This window comes from Geotrypetes seraphini, chromosome 8, assembly GCF_902459505.1.
Source record: "Geotrypetes seraphini chromosome 8, aGeoSer1.1, whole genome shotgun sequence".
Classification (NCBI taxonomy): domain Eukaryota; kingdom Metazoa; phylum Chordata; class Amphibia; order Gymnophiona; family Dermophiidae; genus Geotrypetes; species Geotrypetes seraphini.
In genome coordinates, this window is record NC_047091.1 from 136,275,802 (window position 1) to 136,291,465 (window position 15,664).

At 45.7% G+C, this 15,664-nt stretch overlaps 1 protein-coding gene across 1 annotated transcript in view; it reads left to right on the top strand.

Moving 5' to 3' along the window:
• The first annotated feature begins 225 nt into the window (after positions 1 to 225).
• The window catches only part of SEPTIN5 (septin 5), an 83,235-nt gene continuing 67,796 nt past the window's right edge, over positions 226 to 15,664 (top strand). Inside the window, exons 1-2 of the mRNA XM_033956938.1 lie at positions 226 to 342; positions 501 to 511. Coding sequence (XP_033812829.1) covers positions 300 to 342; positions 501 to 511 — 54 coding nt within the window. The 5' untranslated portion in view covers positions 226 to 299. The remainder of the gene's footprint in view (positions 343 to 500; positions 512 to 15,664) is intronic.

The following is a 15,664-nucleotide window of genomic DNA, read 5'->3' on the forward strand; positions in this document are numbered from 1 at the left end:
CCCGCGGGTTATTTCTCATCGGTTTGGGGGAGGGGCTCTACTGAACGTAGCCCCCCCAAAACCTGTCCCGCGTTATTTTGCAGCTGATACTGACAGCGGGGAAGGGAGGGGGGGTGAGGGGGGCGGAGCCTAGCTGCTCATCTGCGTTCTCATTGGCCGAACCGTGGGGGCCGGGCCTGGTTGCCGCCGGTGCGGGGGGGGGGGGAGAGAGTGCAGCCGGTCCCCCAGAGCTCCATTGTAAGGTGTGGGCGCGCGGCGGGCTCTGCAGAACCGGCACCGGAACCGTGTACGGCTGCATCATGAGCACCAGCATCAGGTACAAAAGCAAACTGCCGAAGCCAGGTGAGTCCCGGGCGGGAGGGGAGAGGCGGGTTACTGTCTGGACCGGGCCGGGTCAGAGCTCAGTGTTCACCTCCTCTCTCTCTCTCTCTCTTTCTTTCATCGCCGCCGATGCTCGGATCCCGCACCCTGGCGCCTTCCCGGGAAACGGCCTCCTGCAGATGATAGAGAGGTAGGTGCTGTTCCCCTTGCAAAGGGAAGGTCGGAGGGGATCCAGCCCCCTTCGGGCTTCCGGTGCAATGCTGCCCCCCCCCGGGGGGGGGAACCGGGAAACCGATCTCCTGGCTCCCCGCAAGGCGACGCATCTCTGTATGGGGAGCACGGAGCCATCCTGCCTGGCTATTCCGGTTCATCTGCACCTTCCAGAGACGGGTGGCTGGGGCGGGGCCGCGCAGGGAGAGGGTCTCGGATTAACCCTTTGCGGTGCACATGGAGAGGGAAGAGGGGAGAGGGGCAGGGAGCAACGGATTACAAAGCTTCGCATTTAAAGGGCTTGATTTTTCTCTGTAGCACTCTGTAGTAATTTGGTCTGTTCAGTTTTCACAATAGTGGAAGGGATATTTGTGAAAGGGAGGGGAGAGAGGGGTTTTCTTGATCCTTGCTCTGTATTATTTGTGTTTATAAAATGACAATTGTACAGCAAACAAAATAAAAAATAAAGGGGTTCAGGGGGCTGCCTGAAATACCTGATCCAACTGTGCTTGCGCCTGGAAATGGAGGGGGGGAGGTGGGCTGCTGGGTTCCCCCCCCTGTTTGATCATTACGTTTCAGTGTGGAGCGTATAGGTACTAGCAGGGAGAGGCTGATTGTTTTTCGCCTACCCTCCCCCCCCCTTGTCTGTAGGTGCCAGGGGGTGCTGGGCTTTTGAGCGAGCTGCCCAGGGAGAGGTAATTTGGCGCTTCTGCTCTCCATCCGCGCTTGAATTGAGCAGAGAGAGCTATTTTCGTTCGTTTTGTGTCGTTTGTTTACGTTGTGGAAGAAAGATGCCGAGCGGACGCACGTTTTCTCTCCTCTCTCTCCAGACGCATCCTTCCCCCCTACCCTGTTCCCCGCTGTGAGCTTCAGGGGGGAAGAAGCAGGCTGGCACCACCTCTGGTTATTATTAACAATAATTTGGTATAGAACACAACGGAGCTTTTGATTTAGACCAAATCCCAGCTAGTTTTACCGGCACAGCCCTTTAGAAAACAGAAAGGTAAACCACCACAGTCTTGCAGGTACACACGGGCGAGGGAGGCAGGATTGGATTATTATACACAGGTGCAGTTAGCATGGGCAAACGCAAGAACTGTTTAGTAGCCCAAAAGTGAGGATTACCATATGGCTCAGGATGGATTGAAAAAAACAAAAGGAATTGACCCCAAAATTTCCACAAAGAAGAAAATCCAGAGAAAACCCAAAAAATCTCTGTGGCGTGACGATGTTCCTAAATGGACTTTATTTGAAAGTGTCAAAGTTCCAAAGGTACACAGAAATCATCCACACAAAATAATTCCATCCACATAAAAGTAAATCATCCACATGAGCTAATGGAACTGAGGAGGACAGATTGAGATTGAAAGCAATGGAAGTAAAATGCGGACGTCTCGATCCGTCCCACCTTTTTCTGGAGTCATATGATAACCCTGTTCTGAAGGGAATCCAGCCTAGTAACCCTGGACTTCTGACTTATGGTCCTCCTGTAGAGCAGCCTGCTGTGTAGTAGGCCCCATGTACACTTTGTATTAATGAGGCTGCCTTCTGTTGCCCACAGGGGATTTGAATTTCACAAGGGCAAGCTTTATTCATGTTACACAACTGAACCAAAATCTAAGTAATTGATGAAGCTGGGATGTTCTACGCATCGTAAGGGGGCAGAGAGAACATGTGTGGGTCATGATTACCCAGTCCACCCCCAGGCCCGCTAAAAAATTGAGGTCTGGCTTTGTTACTGGTGTGGGAGGATTTTTTTATGGAGGAGGCAGAGAAGAGTAGGGAATTATGGATGGGAAAGATGGGGAGGGGATAGGGAAGACTTGACAATCAGCAGATATGAGTGTGTTGATAGGTCAGGAAAATGAGTGAAGTGGGGGGAAAGGTTGAGATGTAATGTGGATGACCTGAAAGTCAGGAGAGAGAACGAAAGGCATTAGGAGTATGAGATGAAGGGGGCGGATCTCTGAAGGAGTTGAATGAGAGGAGAAATAGGGGTTATAATGATGGTGAAAGAGGCAATAGGAGATGGAGTGGAGGGGAGGGTAAGAGAGAGAAGAAGGAAGGAAAGAGTCGGGATGGAACTGAATTGGTGGGGTTGAGAAGCAGTGGAGGGTAGGTGAGGGTTGAGAGAGGGAGTACCGAGGATGGAAATGAAGGACTAAGGAATAGGTGAAAAGGAGGGGAGGGGGTGGATAGGAATCTGGGGAAGGAGAGGGAGAGATGGGGCAATGGGAGTACTGGGAAGGGTTGAGTGGAAGATGGGAAATCCTGGTAGGATTCTGGAATGAAGTTAAGAGGTGATAGGCTCCAGAGTAATCCAAGGAAATACTTTTTTACAGAGAGGGTGGTAAATGCTTGGAACAGTCTCCCGGAAGAGGTGGTGCAGACAGAGACTGTGTCTGAATTCAAGAAAGCCTGGGATAGGCATGTGGGATCTCTCGGAGAGAGAAAGAGATAATGGTTACTGCGGATGGGCAAACTAGATGGACCATTTGGCCTTTATCTACCGCCATGTTTCTCTGTTAATGCTATCAATTGCTGTATAATGGTGGTTTTACCTGGTTCCTGAAACTAGCTGGAAGGAGAGTTTCTTTATGCATGGAAGGCTATGGTGTCCAGTGGCATAGTAAGGGGGAGATGAAGGGGATGGTCCACCTTGGGCGTCATGTTGGTGGGGGCACCAGCACTCTTCCTCCTCTCAGCCTCTTCCCATTCCTCCCCTCCAAGCGCGCGCCCCCCCTTCCCCCATACCTCTAGTTGAAGTTGTTTGCAGCAGTCGGCAATGTGCTCTTTGCAACCCCATTGGCTCTCCTGCTGATGTCACTTCCAGGTGCCGTACATAGGAAGTGACATCAGAGGGAGAGCCAACAGGACTGCGAAGAGCAGTTTGTTGACTGCCACTTGCAACAACTTCAACTAGAGGTATGGGGGAAGGGGTGCATGCACCTGGCAGGCGGGATTGGGGAAGAAGCGGGGCGGGGACGGAGATGAGTGTTGGGAGAGGTGCCATCACCCCGGGTGCCTCTCGCCCTCGCTTTGCCACTGACTGTGTCCTATTTTGCTAATTTTAAAATGGGAGTGAAAAGGGAAGGGGATATGATGTGGAGGATATGATTTGCAGAAATGTAGCTTCGGCTTGCTCTCCTCCCTCCCTCCCCCCCCCCCCCCCGTTGCCATCCCAAATATTTCTGTCTTGAGGTGACACTGATTATATCTTCTGAGTGCAAAGCTTCTAACATTGTGAGGCTGAATGTGTGTGTGTGTATAGGGACAGGTGCTGACAAGATTGTGTGTACTGTACACTGCTTGTAGGTGTTCTCAGGTGTGTATCAGGGACAAGAGTTGCAATGTTTTTATAAAATGCGCTGGGGCATCCAAATATTTATGCATACCTTCTTTGGTGCAGACTTAAATTTGTGAGAGCATGTTTGCATGCCACTGCCTATCATTGTAGGAGTCTATTTTTAAATGCATATGGGTGTCCGTGTTGACTTGATAAAATTGATGCCTTTGTGCTTTTTTCACATAGACGCCCTGTTATGAAAGTAGCCCCTAAGAGTTACAAAGGGATTTAATATGCCACCTTTCTCTGGTTATAATCAAAGTGGTTTACATATATACGGGGTTACCATATGGTGCCAGAAAAAAAAAGAGGACGGATGGAGACATCTGGGTTTTACTTCCATTGCTCTCATTGGAAGTAAAACCCGGATGTCTCCATCAGTCCTGCTTACTTTCATTGCTTTCAATGGAAGTAAAACCCGGATGTCTCAATCCGTCCTCCTTTTTCTGGAGCCTTATGGTAACCCTGCATATCTAGGTACTTGATTTGTACCTGGGCCAATGGATGTTTAAGTGACTTGCCCAGAGTCACAAGTGGCTGTAGTGGGAACTGACCCCAAATTCCCTAGGTTCTCAGGCTGCTGTGCTAACCATTAGAGCACTCCTTCACTCCACTCCAAAGAATAATGCAGGAGCTCCCTATCCACCTGCAGCAGGTAAATAACTTTTTGTTTTTTTGCATTTTCTTTGTGTACCCATAATTTTTGAATGTTGCTATTTAGGACATCCCATCCAGTGTCATTTTACAGTCATGAAAAGGACTCTTTCATGAGTCTGTGTGGGTTGGGCTTGAATTGGTTATTTTCACATGCAGAGCTCAGTAATGTTTCTCCAGATCCTTACAGCTGTATTGGCCCTGGCAACAACAAAAAAAAATTGTACTGGTCCAAAACACGAGTTAGCCAGATTTGAGGCATGGGAAATTTTCAAACCGCTTAGGGCCCTTTCTCAAATGTACCTGAGGTTATAGGGCCACGTCTGAAGGAGGATCTATGATCTTGAAATCTCAGGCATTAACTCTTCAATCTCTTTTGTCGAATCAACATTAGAAATTAATCGGAGTCTGCAAATAATCTTTGGCACCTACACACATGTAAGTGTGGGTGTGTATACAGTATATATGTCATAATACCTTGAATTTGTGACTTTACTGGACATTTAAGAGAGTTCTGGTATATAGGTGTGTACTGGAACCCTCTCCCTTTCCTCTGTGCAGTTTAATGGCAGGTTGCAGTGTAAAGGGAATGGATTGGACTTATATACCACTTTTTTTTTTTTTTTTTTGTTCAATCATCTTTATTGACATTTTGTTGGCAGTGTTTGACGGACTGCATCATTGTTGTTCTCAATGACTTAGATTGTAGGTTATACCACTTTTTAAAAAATTTTATCTATCCAATTTCAAATTATATTACAAGAATTAAGTCTTGTGCCAGTAATACAGCAGGAAACAAACAAAAGAATTGTAGTACAATATTAAAGAAGAAAACACATTTTAACCTCCTTGGACCACTATCTCAGGAGGAGGAATTCCCGAAGAGTGAAGAGAAGCTTAGAGGTCCTTTTATTAAGGTACGCTGGTCGATTTAGCGCGCGCTAATTTGGCTAGCGCGCCTTAGTAAAAGACCCCCTTAATTTTCATGTGATAATTCAAGAATTGGCTTTACAGCTTTTATATTCTAAGTGCTGTTCTCGAAAAACTAACTAAACGTTCCCTATTGCTAGTTTCTTCAGGTCTACAAAAAAAGCTCGCAACTGTTCGGGTGAGTAGAACACATAGGGGTCCTTTTACTAAGGCGCGCTAGCCGTCTTAGCGTGCGTTAAACGCTAACGCGTCCATAGATATAATGGATACGTTAGCATTTAGTGCGCCTTAGTAAAAGGATCCCACATTTAACCCCCAAATATTTGACCAGACATTTGCAGGGGTAGGCCAAAAGAAATGTACCACCCAAAGTCACTGTTTCAGTTCTCATTGCAAGAAACAATTTTCTACGCTCCTGCGTTTGTCTGGTTACATCTGGGAACATATATACTTTTTTTCCCCATATAATAATATTTGTGAAGTACGAAAGTATAATCGAAACGTAGCATTAACATCTTGTTGAAAAACTAGAGACATTAACGACGTAGCTCTTTCTGAAGACTCAGATACTCTTGTCTCGAGCGAATCTGTAACATTTAAAGCTCCATCAGCATTTGGATTAGCTGGTTCCATCCCTGGGTTTATTCCTACCTCATTTTTTAATGGTGCATAATAAATTCGATTTATAGGTGATATACATTCAGGGGAAAATGTCAAAACCTCAATAAGATACTTTTTAAACACTTTGTATACCGCTTTTTAAAGGGCAAAGGGGTTGGGACTATTATGGTACTTTTTCTGGGTGGTTTGCACAATCAAAAATGTTTACATATTTTAGACAGGTACTTATTTTGAACCTGGGACAATGAAGTGTTAAGTGATGTGGCCACACAGTCTCAAGAAGCTGTAGTGGGATCAAACTCACAACCTCAGAGTGCTGAGGGAACTGCTGTAACCACTAGGCCACTCCTCAACATTTAGTTATTTACTCTGTTTCTCTTTCATTCAACACATTAAAGCAGTATTCAATATTATAAAATCAAAATAGACAGGGAAAAGAAAAAAAAGGGCTAAGTATCAGGACAACAACGAAGTGTAAAAACAGTAAGACGCACAGCTCAAAAAGATGAGAGCCCAACGTACAAGCAAGATCAAGAGAGACAAAGAAATCGGGCTTTCAAAAAGGCATTGACACGACCTGCATGGAGTGACCTCGATTGAACCTCAGACTTCAAAGAGAACAGGGAGGCTGGATTATTGTCATAATTGCTTTGATCATTTTGGAGGTTGTGGGGATTTTTAGAACACTTAGTAATAAGACAAGGATGTGGACCTGAGTGCTGCTAAAGTATTAAACTGTTGTTGATGGTTTATCTCTGTGTGCATGGATTAGCGCCGAAGTGTTTAGTAGATAGCATTCTGCCATATGTAGCGCTTCAAAAATGGCGTTCTGTGAATCGTGCTGATCTGCATATTTCCCTGGCCAAGCAATTGAGGTTGAAAGTTCTAGGACATGTATGCTTTCCTGTATAGGCTCTCGAGAATGGAATGAGATTCCAATGTACATACGTACGCCAACAGGAAAATCTGCATAATTTTAAGAGATTATGGAAGAGCTATTTATTTTGTAAGATGAAGTATGAGAATTGAGCCCTCTGTGGTATATTTGAACGCTGGCTGCAGATATGTTTTTTTTTAAATTTGTGTTTAGTCCAGGGGTAGGCAATTCCGGTCCTCGAGAGCCACAGGCAGGTCAGGTTTTCAGGATATCCACAATGAATACGTATGAGATGGATTTGCATGCACTGCCTCCTTGAGATGCAGATCTATCTCATGCATATTTATTGTGGATATCCTGAAAACCTGACCTGCCTGTGGTTCTCGAGGACCGGAATTGCCTACTCCTGGCTTAGTCTGTTGTGCATGTATTGGTGTTTTTATTATTGTGTCTGCATTTGTTGTGACTCGCTTTGTACAAAGTGGGATACAAATGAATAAACTATAAACTATTCCATGATTTTGTAAAAAAAAAAAAATAACCCACAAAACAATCCAACAACACAGAGGAAGGTAACAAAAGCTGGGATGTTCTACCTGTAGAGGTGGTCGGGATCAGTATTCGATATAAGAAATAAAATTATTATTATTATTATTCAAACACAGTTTGGCTATGTCTGGGAATGTTATGGGGGCAGCGGTAAGAAAGAGGCTGACAACTTAGGTTAAAGACACTGGGGTAGGAAGCTAGTGCTGGATTTAGAATGAGAGTCTAAAGTGCGCGAGGACAAAGGCGCATCGACAACCGAGCGCGGAAAACTGAGCGCAGGACTTCATCACGCCGAAGAAAAACCGTATTTTAAAGGGCTCTGACGGGGGTGTTGGTAGGGAACCCCCCCCCCCCACTTTACTTAATAGAGATCGTGCTGGAATTGTGATGGGTTAGGGGGGTTGTAACCCCCCTCATTATACTGGAAACTTAACTTTTTCCCTGTTTTTTAGGGGAAAAGTTAAGTTTTCAGTATAATGTGGGGGGTTACATCCCCCACACCCCCCTCATGGCAGCGTGAGGCAGCGCAATCCCTATTAAGTAGAGTTTCCTCCCACACCCCCCGTCAGAGCCCTTTAAAATACGGGTTTTCTTCGGTGCAATTAAGCCCTGCGCTCAGTTGTCCGTGCTTGGTTGTCGGCGCGCCTTTGCCCTCCCGCGCTTTTGACCAATCACCGAATTTATATGCTCATCTGCCCAAAATGGAAGGTGTCATGGCGTCCAAACAGAAGTGTGGCAACTTCTATGCTGAGAGCATCTGTTTGGAAGGAATGCCTTCCACTCAGGTTGGCCCTGTAGATGCCAGCAGCCGGCAGGACTTGCAGACAGGCAGGATACAAGGCGCCGAGCAAGGAATTTTCACAGGCAGGGAGTACAGGAGCCAAGAATCAACTGCTACAAAATCAGCGGAGAAGTTCAGCATTAAAGTGACAAGTTCTGGCAACCTGTAAGCTGAAAACAAGAACTGCTGATCAGCACCTGATGGAGGAATTGCTGCAAGGTAGACTGGAGGGGCCAATTTGACTTTTTTTTCTTGCCTCATTTACTATCCCCCCCAATTCTATAAATGGTGCTTAAAGTTGTGCATTGTAAATCAGCACATGTAGCTGATGTTTGTGCATAACATAATTGAATAATAGGCCTAATCGGTGCACCTAATTGAAAATGAACACCTCATAATTGACGTTAATTGACATCAGTTGGGAAGTTACGTGCATAACTCGGCAAGCACAGTTCCGTAAAAGTCATGTGCCGGTTCAAGTGCGCAATGCTGAAAAGGTGGCGTGGTTAGTTGCGGGTCATGGGCATGGTTTTTAAGTTAAATGCAAGTTTATAGAATATGCGCTAATGTACGCCCAACTTAGGCGCAGGCATTTGGGCCTGGCTTTCGCTGACCTGAATGGGCGCCCCTTAAAGTTACCATGCCTAAGTGGCACTAAGCGTGATTCTACAAGTTGCATATAACTTTTACGAAATTGCACAGTTGCATTAGTTGGTGCCAATTTTACAGGTGTGATATATAGAATCAGGCCCTATGCCAATATTTATTTATTTAAAACATTTCCAACCCGCTTAAACCTAAGCGGTTTATGTAAAAACAAACGTATGCGGCATGTAACTAACACAAAACTGTAGCGTGGTTTTTAGCGCCAGCCGCGGTAATAACAGCTCCAATGCTCATAGAATTCCTTTGAACCCACAATGTTAGCTAGAATTGTTTTTTTCTAGCCAATCTAGCAACCTTTACAAAACATTTTCCTTACACCCTCAGCGCCACCACTCAGAACTCAATATTTCTCATTGTTCTGAGCTTTACGTGTCTCTTCATCATTGGATCTGTCATTACTCTGTCTCTTTATAAAGAGCTTAACGTTTAATTTCAATTTATTTCTAATCTTTCAATGCTTTAAAGTATTAATAAGCCAATACTTAGCTTATGGTCAAGTGGTCTCTGCTAGGGATATCAATGCCGCCAGGGATGAACAGTGCCGACATGTTTCGCTTTTTCAAGGCTTAACCCCTAATCCCTGCCGCCAAATACTGTGACCACATCTTCTCCTTTGAGCATCGAAGCTGTTACCGTGTTTCCCCGATGATAAGGCAGGGCCATCAAATAAGACAGCCCCCCTTTTTGGAAAAAAATGTAAAATAAGGCACCCCCCCCCGCAAATAAGCCACCCACCGATACCTGCGCTTACTCGAATCAGGTGGTACGGTGGGTGACTCCGTGTGGTCCCTCCGTCTATCGTATTTGCCTCCATGGCTGCGTGCCGCGCCTCGTCATGAAGTGAAGAGGAGGAAGTGACAGGACTGCAGCGCGCGCACGTGACTCCGCGCAAGGAAACACAGGCAGCTTCCCTCATCCCTCCCTAACGGAGACTGCAGGAGTTTGTTCACGGCCAGAACATCCAATACAGGTAATAAAATTCTGTTTTTTTTCAACAATAACTGTGTACTGTAGTCTTCTTCATGGGTAAATAAGGCATCCCCCCGAAAATAAGCCCTAGAGCATATTTTGGCCTTCCAAAAAAAATAAGACAGTGTCTTACCATCGGGGAAACAGGGTATTGCCTTGGCCTGCAAAGGTGGGGAGGGGGAGGGAGACAGATAAATAGACACATCTGAACATTTACAATCAGAATCGTAATTCAGTCAAGAGAATGCTTCCACAACCAGAGTTGTTCTCATCAGTTTCTTACATTTTTGAGTGTCAGAAAGCAGCCTCAACTGTCCCATCAACTTATTCCATGATAATGCGCCCCAGCCGATATTACAGATGCTCTCATATTAGCATAATGTACTTTAGCTAACTCCTCTGCTGATAATCAAAACATTCCCTCTGATCTTAAGGATCTAAGAGGCTGGTAAAGCTTCATCAATTGTGTCAAGGGACGTTACAGTGAATAACTTTGAATGTCAGAACCACGACCTTGAAGACAATGCAAAATTTAATAGGCAACCAGTGGGGTTTTCTCAAACTTAGTGCAACATGTTCGAACCTACTTCCGCCGCACATCAAACCTGCGGCCGCATTTTGAATGACTTGCAAGGCTTTGTGCTGTATTGACAAAAAGCTTAAATAAAGTACATTACAGTATGTATGTAAAACGATGGTATATAATTATCTCTAACAGTGTAAGTTATGATAGACTGTGAGGCTGAACTGGTGAAATTCTTAGGAGTTCTTCTCGATAGGCCCTTTGACCTTTGCTCTCAGGTTTTGCTGGTAATGCACAATACCTTCCTGAAGTTTAGGAAGGTGAGAAATAAAGCCATTTGTAGGGGGCAGCGCAGGCATGCATTCGCCCCTTCATGGACTATTTTAACAGCTTATGCCTTGGCTTACCACGAAGTTATCTAATGGCTGAAAGCGATACAAAATATGGCACCGAGGGTGATCTATGGATATTTAAAGAGAATGCTAGACCAGTGGTTTTCAACCATCTCCTCGGGGCAGGCACAGTAAGGGTGAGCAGCACCCGGGGCGTTGGCACCCCTCCCTCGCCCTCTTCCCCCCCCCGCCATGTGCGTGCCCCTTTCCCCACCCCTTTAAAATTTCTCCAGCGTGAGCAGCAAGCCCACGTCGGTGTCGGCTCGCTCTTTGATAACAATACAATAACAAACTCAAGAGAAACACCCCCCCCCAAAACTCATTTCCCCTCCAGTTAGAGGCTGCAAAATGAAAAAACACCACGAACACCTTCTCTCTCACCAAGCAGTCCTATGGGGCAAAGACCTAGACCACTACATACGGGGAATTCAGGAAACGCCTAAAAACATACCTGTTCCAGAAATACCAAAACAATTGACCCGCTCTCCCTCTCCCTCCCCCCTCCCTATTCCACCTGAACTTACAGCACTGTTATAAATATAATCTGTTATCTTCATCTTATCATAACTTTACGTTGCTATTTATCCCCAACAGGTCCTGTCGGACATTACCTACTAAAATGTACATATTACATTTTCGCTCAGCAAATTGTATTTCTATACTATTGCCTCCTGAGGTCTCTGATCTCTGTATTTCCTCTGAATATCTATTTATTGTATTTCACTTAATGTCCAGCACTCTTGATTGTAAACCGCCTAGAAGTCACAAGATTGTGGCGGTATAGAAGAATAAAGTTATTATTATTATTATTATTAATGTCACTTCGCCAGCACAGGTCCCAGAAGTGACATCCGAGAGAGTGCCGATGCTGACTTGGGCAGAAAGCTCGTGCTGGGGAAGTAAAAAAGGTACTGTGGGGAAGGCGGGCGTGCGCATGGCAAGTAGAGGAGTGAGGGAGGGGGGCAGAGAGAAAGACCGCGTCCGGGATGTCCATAAAACTGGAATGGATTAATGCCATATCTCCCTAGCAATAATTTAAGCTTCCAGAAAACAAATGGAAGATGGGACATTTATAGAGGCAGTGAAAGATCTGTAGGTGCGCTGAAGGGATAATATGCTGATGGAATTGAACAGATGATAATTGTGCTCTCTATGTATAGAAAGAGGATTATAATGGGCATTTTGGCCCAGTGGTGTAGTAAGGGTATGTGATGCCTGGAGCAGTGGTGCCCCTTCACCCCCCGTTCCTTCACAACCCCTCCCCTGCCACGTACACGCCCTTTTCCCTTCCCTCGTACCTCTTTAATTTTTCCTGTGCTTGCAGCAGTACGAACTTGCTGCCCGCATTGTGTCGGCAATCCTTCTGACGTCACTTCCAAGGCGTGGGGCCCGGAAGTGATGTCCAAGAGAGGCAGCACTGACGCGGGCAGCAAGTTCGTAATGCTGCCCGCGCAGGAAAAAAATGAAAGAGGTACAAGGGAAGGGAAAGGGGTGCATGCATGCGGCGGGGGGGGGGGGGAATCAGGAAGGAGGGGGTGGAGAGGAGGATGAGCACCTGCACCCTTTACAAATACCACTTCCGGGGCGAACCGTCCCCTGCACCCCCCCCCCCCTTACTACACCAGTGTTTGGGCATTGTACATAGAAGCTGTACACCTGGCAACATCAATGTGCAAGGGAGCATAAAATAATGCACTCTTTCTGGGTACCTCTGATTTACAGTATAATCTCGTTATAACGTACTTCGAGGGACCTGGAAAAACAGTCCGCTATATCCAGAGTCCATTATATCCAGAGTTGCATTTTTTTTAAAAACTTTATTTAGGTCAACTTGAAACAACATACAACCAATGAACAACAGTCACTGCACAACCATATCAGCAACATCAATAACAAAATTCAGCAAAACATTGGTATGGCACGAAATGATTGCAAAACCAGAACACTAGAAGATGCTCTAAAGCATTATGTCGTACTGTACTGGAAAGAAAAATAATCTATAATTTCCTTCTGGGCTGCATTTTGATGCTATATCACTGGCACGCCACGCGCCTTGTAGGCGGAACCTGCATGTCCGTTATAGCCGAACAAAACTACAGCTAAAAGCGGCTCTGTTTGTCCATTATATGCAAAAGTCCGTTATATGTGAATCCACTATATGCATTGATTTTCTGGAATGTTCATAAAGGCGCACGGCCGGGACCAGCGGACCTTGTCCGCTATAAATGATATTCCGTTATAAGCGAGTCCATTATAACGAGATTATACTGTACACATGTGTACCCCTGCACAATTTAGTGAGTGCTTTTCCACTTGCAAAGCTTTATTTTCCCTGTGGAATTATTGCCTTAATATTCTAAAAGTGGTAGTGGTATTCCAGCCCGTGCTATACTGAATGCATCTCTCAACCGGTGGTTTTAGCTGAGCTGTGCTAGAATGAATATTTCATGGCAGATGCTGGCTAGAGCTCAGAGGTGGAGCCTGCAGCCTCACTGAGGGTGGGGTGTGCCAGAGATGCTAGTTAGGCTGGAAGTGGCAGGCAGATCCACCCTCTCTCTTCCGCCTCTGGAGAAGCCAGAGATTCTCCCCAGGGATTCCTCTGCTGCTTTTTGCATGTGGGGAGTGGCATTTCTGAGTTTCGCAGCAACCCAGGCAGGTGGAGAGGGAGGGAAAACAGATTTTGTGTTGTTTGGAAGGCATAACCTGACAGCATTTGTATAAATTCCAGGCACAGACGCCATGTCTCCTTGTGCACATGTAAAACCTGTTTGCTTGTTTGCTTGTGAGAATTCTCACACTGCCTCTGTTTGTTGAAAGTCTTATTGAGGTTCTTTTATTTCTGGCTTGGATCACCCACTCCAGCATGCCCACTAAGAGAGACTGGCCAAGATTTCCTGTGATCCTTTTTATTGGAGGAACCAAAGAATTTCCCAGTGCTGATGCTGGGACATGACCTTGGTCTGGTGCCTGTATCTGTCCCCTGTAGAGTAAAGACTGCTCTTATTTATTTATTTATATTCCGCATATCCTATAATTCTATGTGTATTACAAATTATTCAGGTACTCAAGCATTTTTCTCTATCCCGGTGGGCTCACACTCTATCTAATGTACCTGGGGTACTGGGGGATTAAGTGACTTGCCCAGGGTCAAAAGGAGCAGTGTGGGATTTGAACCCACAACCCCAGGATGCTGGGGCTGTAGCATTGCACCACACACTCCCACCTGTTCTTCAGGAAGCTGAGCTGCTGCTAGACCACAGGATAATTCTTCTATCTAGTGAACAGCCTTAATTTCTCCTGTTGGAAAACAGACTAGGGGACACTCGATGAAATTACAGGGAAATACTTCTAAAACTAATAGGAGGAATTTTTTTTTTTTTTTTTTCACTCATTGCCAGAGGTTGTGGTAAGAGCAGATAGTGTAGCTGTTTTTAAGAAAGGTTTGGACAATTTCCTGGAGGAAAAGTCCATAGTCTGTTATTGAGAAAGACATGGGAGAAGCCACAGCTTGACCTGGATTGGTAGCACGGAATGTTGCTACTCTTTCGGAATTCTGCATGGAATGTTGCTACTATTTGGGGTTCTGGAATCTTGCTTACTCTGAGATAATGGAATGTTGCTACTCTTTGGATTTTAGCCAGGAACTAGTGACCTGGATTGGCCACTGTGAGAACGGGCTACTGGGCTTGGTGGACCATTGGTCTGACCCAGTAAGGCTAGTCTTATGTGCTTATGACATTGTAGGTCCAATCTTTCCTTGTCCTGCCTTGCATCCAGGGCTGGTGTTAAGGGGATGCAAACAGGGTTCTTGCCCTGGGCTCCCATGCCAAGAAGGAGCTCCAAACCTGCCTAAAAATGAAGGTATCTCAGCCATCTAACAGAATTTGGAGCCTCCTTGCAAATTTCTGCCTGGACCCTGCATGTTTAACGCCAGCCCCGCTTACACCTGTCTAAATATTTCTACTTCTGTTGTGTTTGAAGAGTGAAAGTCCCTTTTACTGAGCAGGCCTGATGGAGAAAGTGTAACATGTGATTCTTTATCACACTTGATGGATGGAAAATAGTGGTCAAAGAGTAAGACTCTGGGGTCCTTTTACTAAGGCGCACTAATGCGTCTTAGCGTGCGCTAAATGCTAACGTATGGCAACGTGTCCTTAGGATATAATGGACGCATTAGCATTTAGTGCGTGCTCATATTTAATGCGCACTAAGATGCACTAGCGCGCCTTAGTAAAACATAAGAACATAAGAAGTTGCCTCCGCTGAGGCAGACCAGAGGTCTATCTCGCTTAGCGGTCCGCTCCCGCGGCGGCCCATCAGGCCCATTGCCTGAGCAGTGGTCCCTGACTAGCTCTATAGCCTATCTCTACTCCTATTCCTATAACTTACCTCTACGCCTATCCCTATAACCCATCTCTTCACCTATCTATACCCCTCAATCCCTTTGTCCTCTAGGAACCTATCCAAACCTTCTTTGAAACCCTGTACAGTGCTCCTGTCTACCACAGCCTCTGGAAGCACATTCCATGTATCCACCACCCTCTGGGTGAAAAAGAACTTCCTAGCGTTTGTTCTAAACCTGTCCCCTTTCAATTTCTCCGAGTGCCCCCTTGTACTTGTGGTTCCCCTTAATTTGAAAAATCTGTCCCTGTCTACTTTCTCTATGCCTTTCAGGATCTTGAAGGTTTCTATCATGTCTCCCCTAAGTCTCCGCTTCTCCAGGGGAGACATGATAGAAACCTTCAAGATCCTGAAAGGCATAGAGAAAGTAGACAGGGACAGATTTTTCAAATTAAGGGGAACCACAAGTACAAGGGGGCACTCG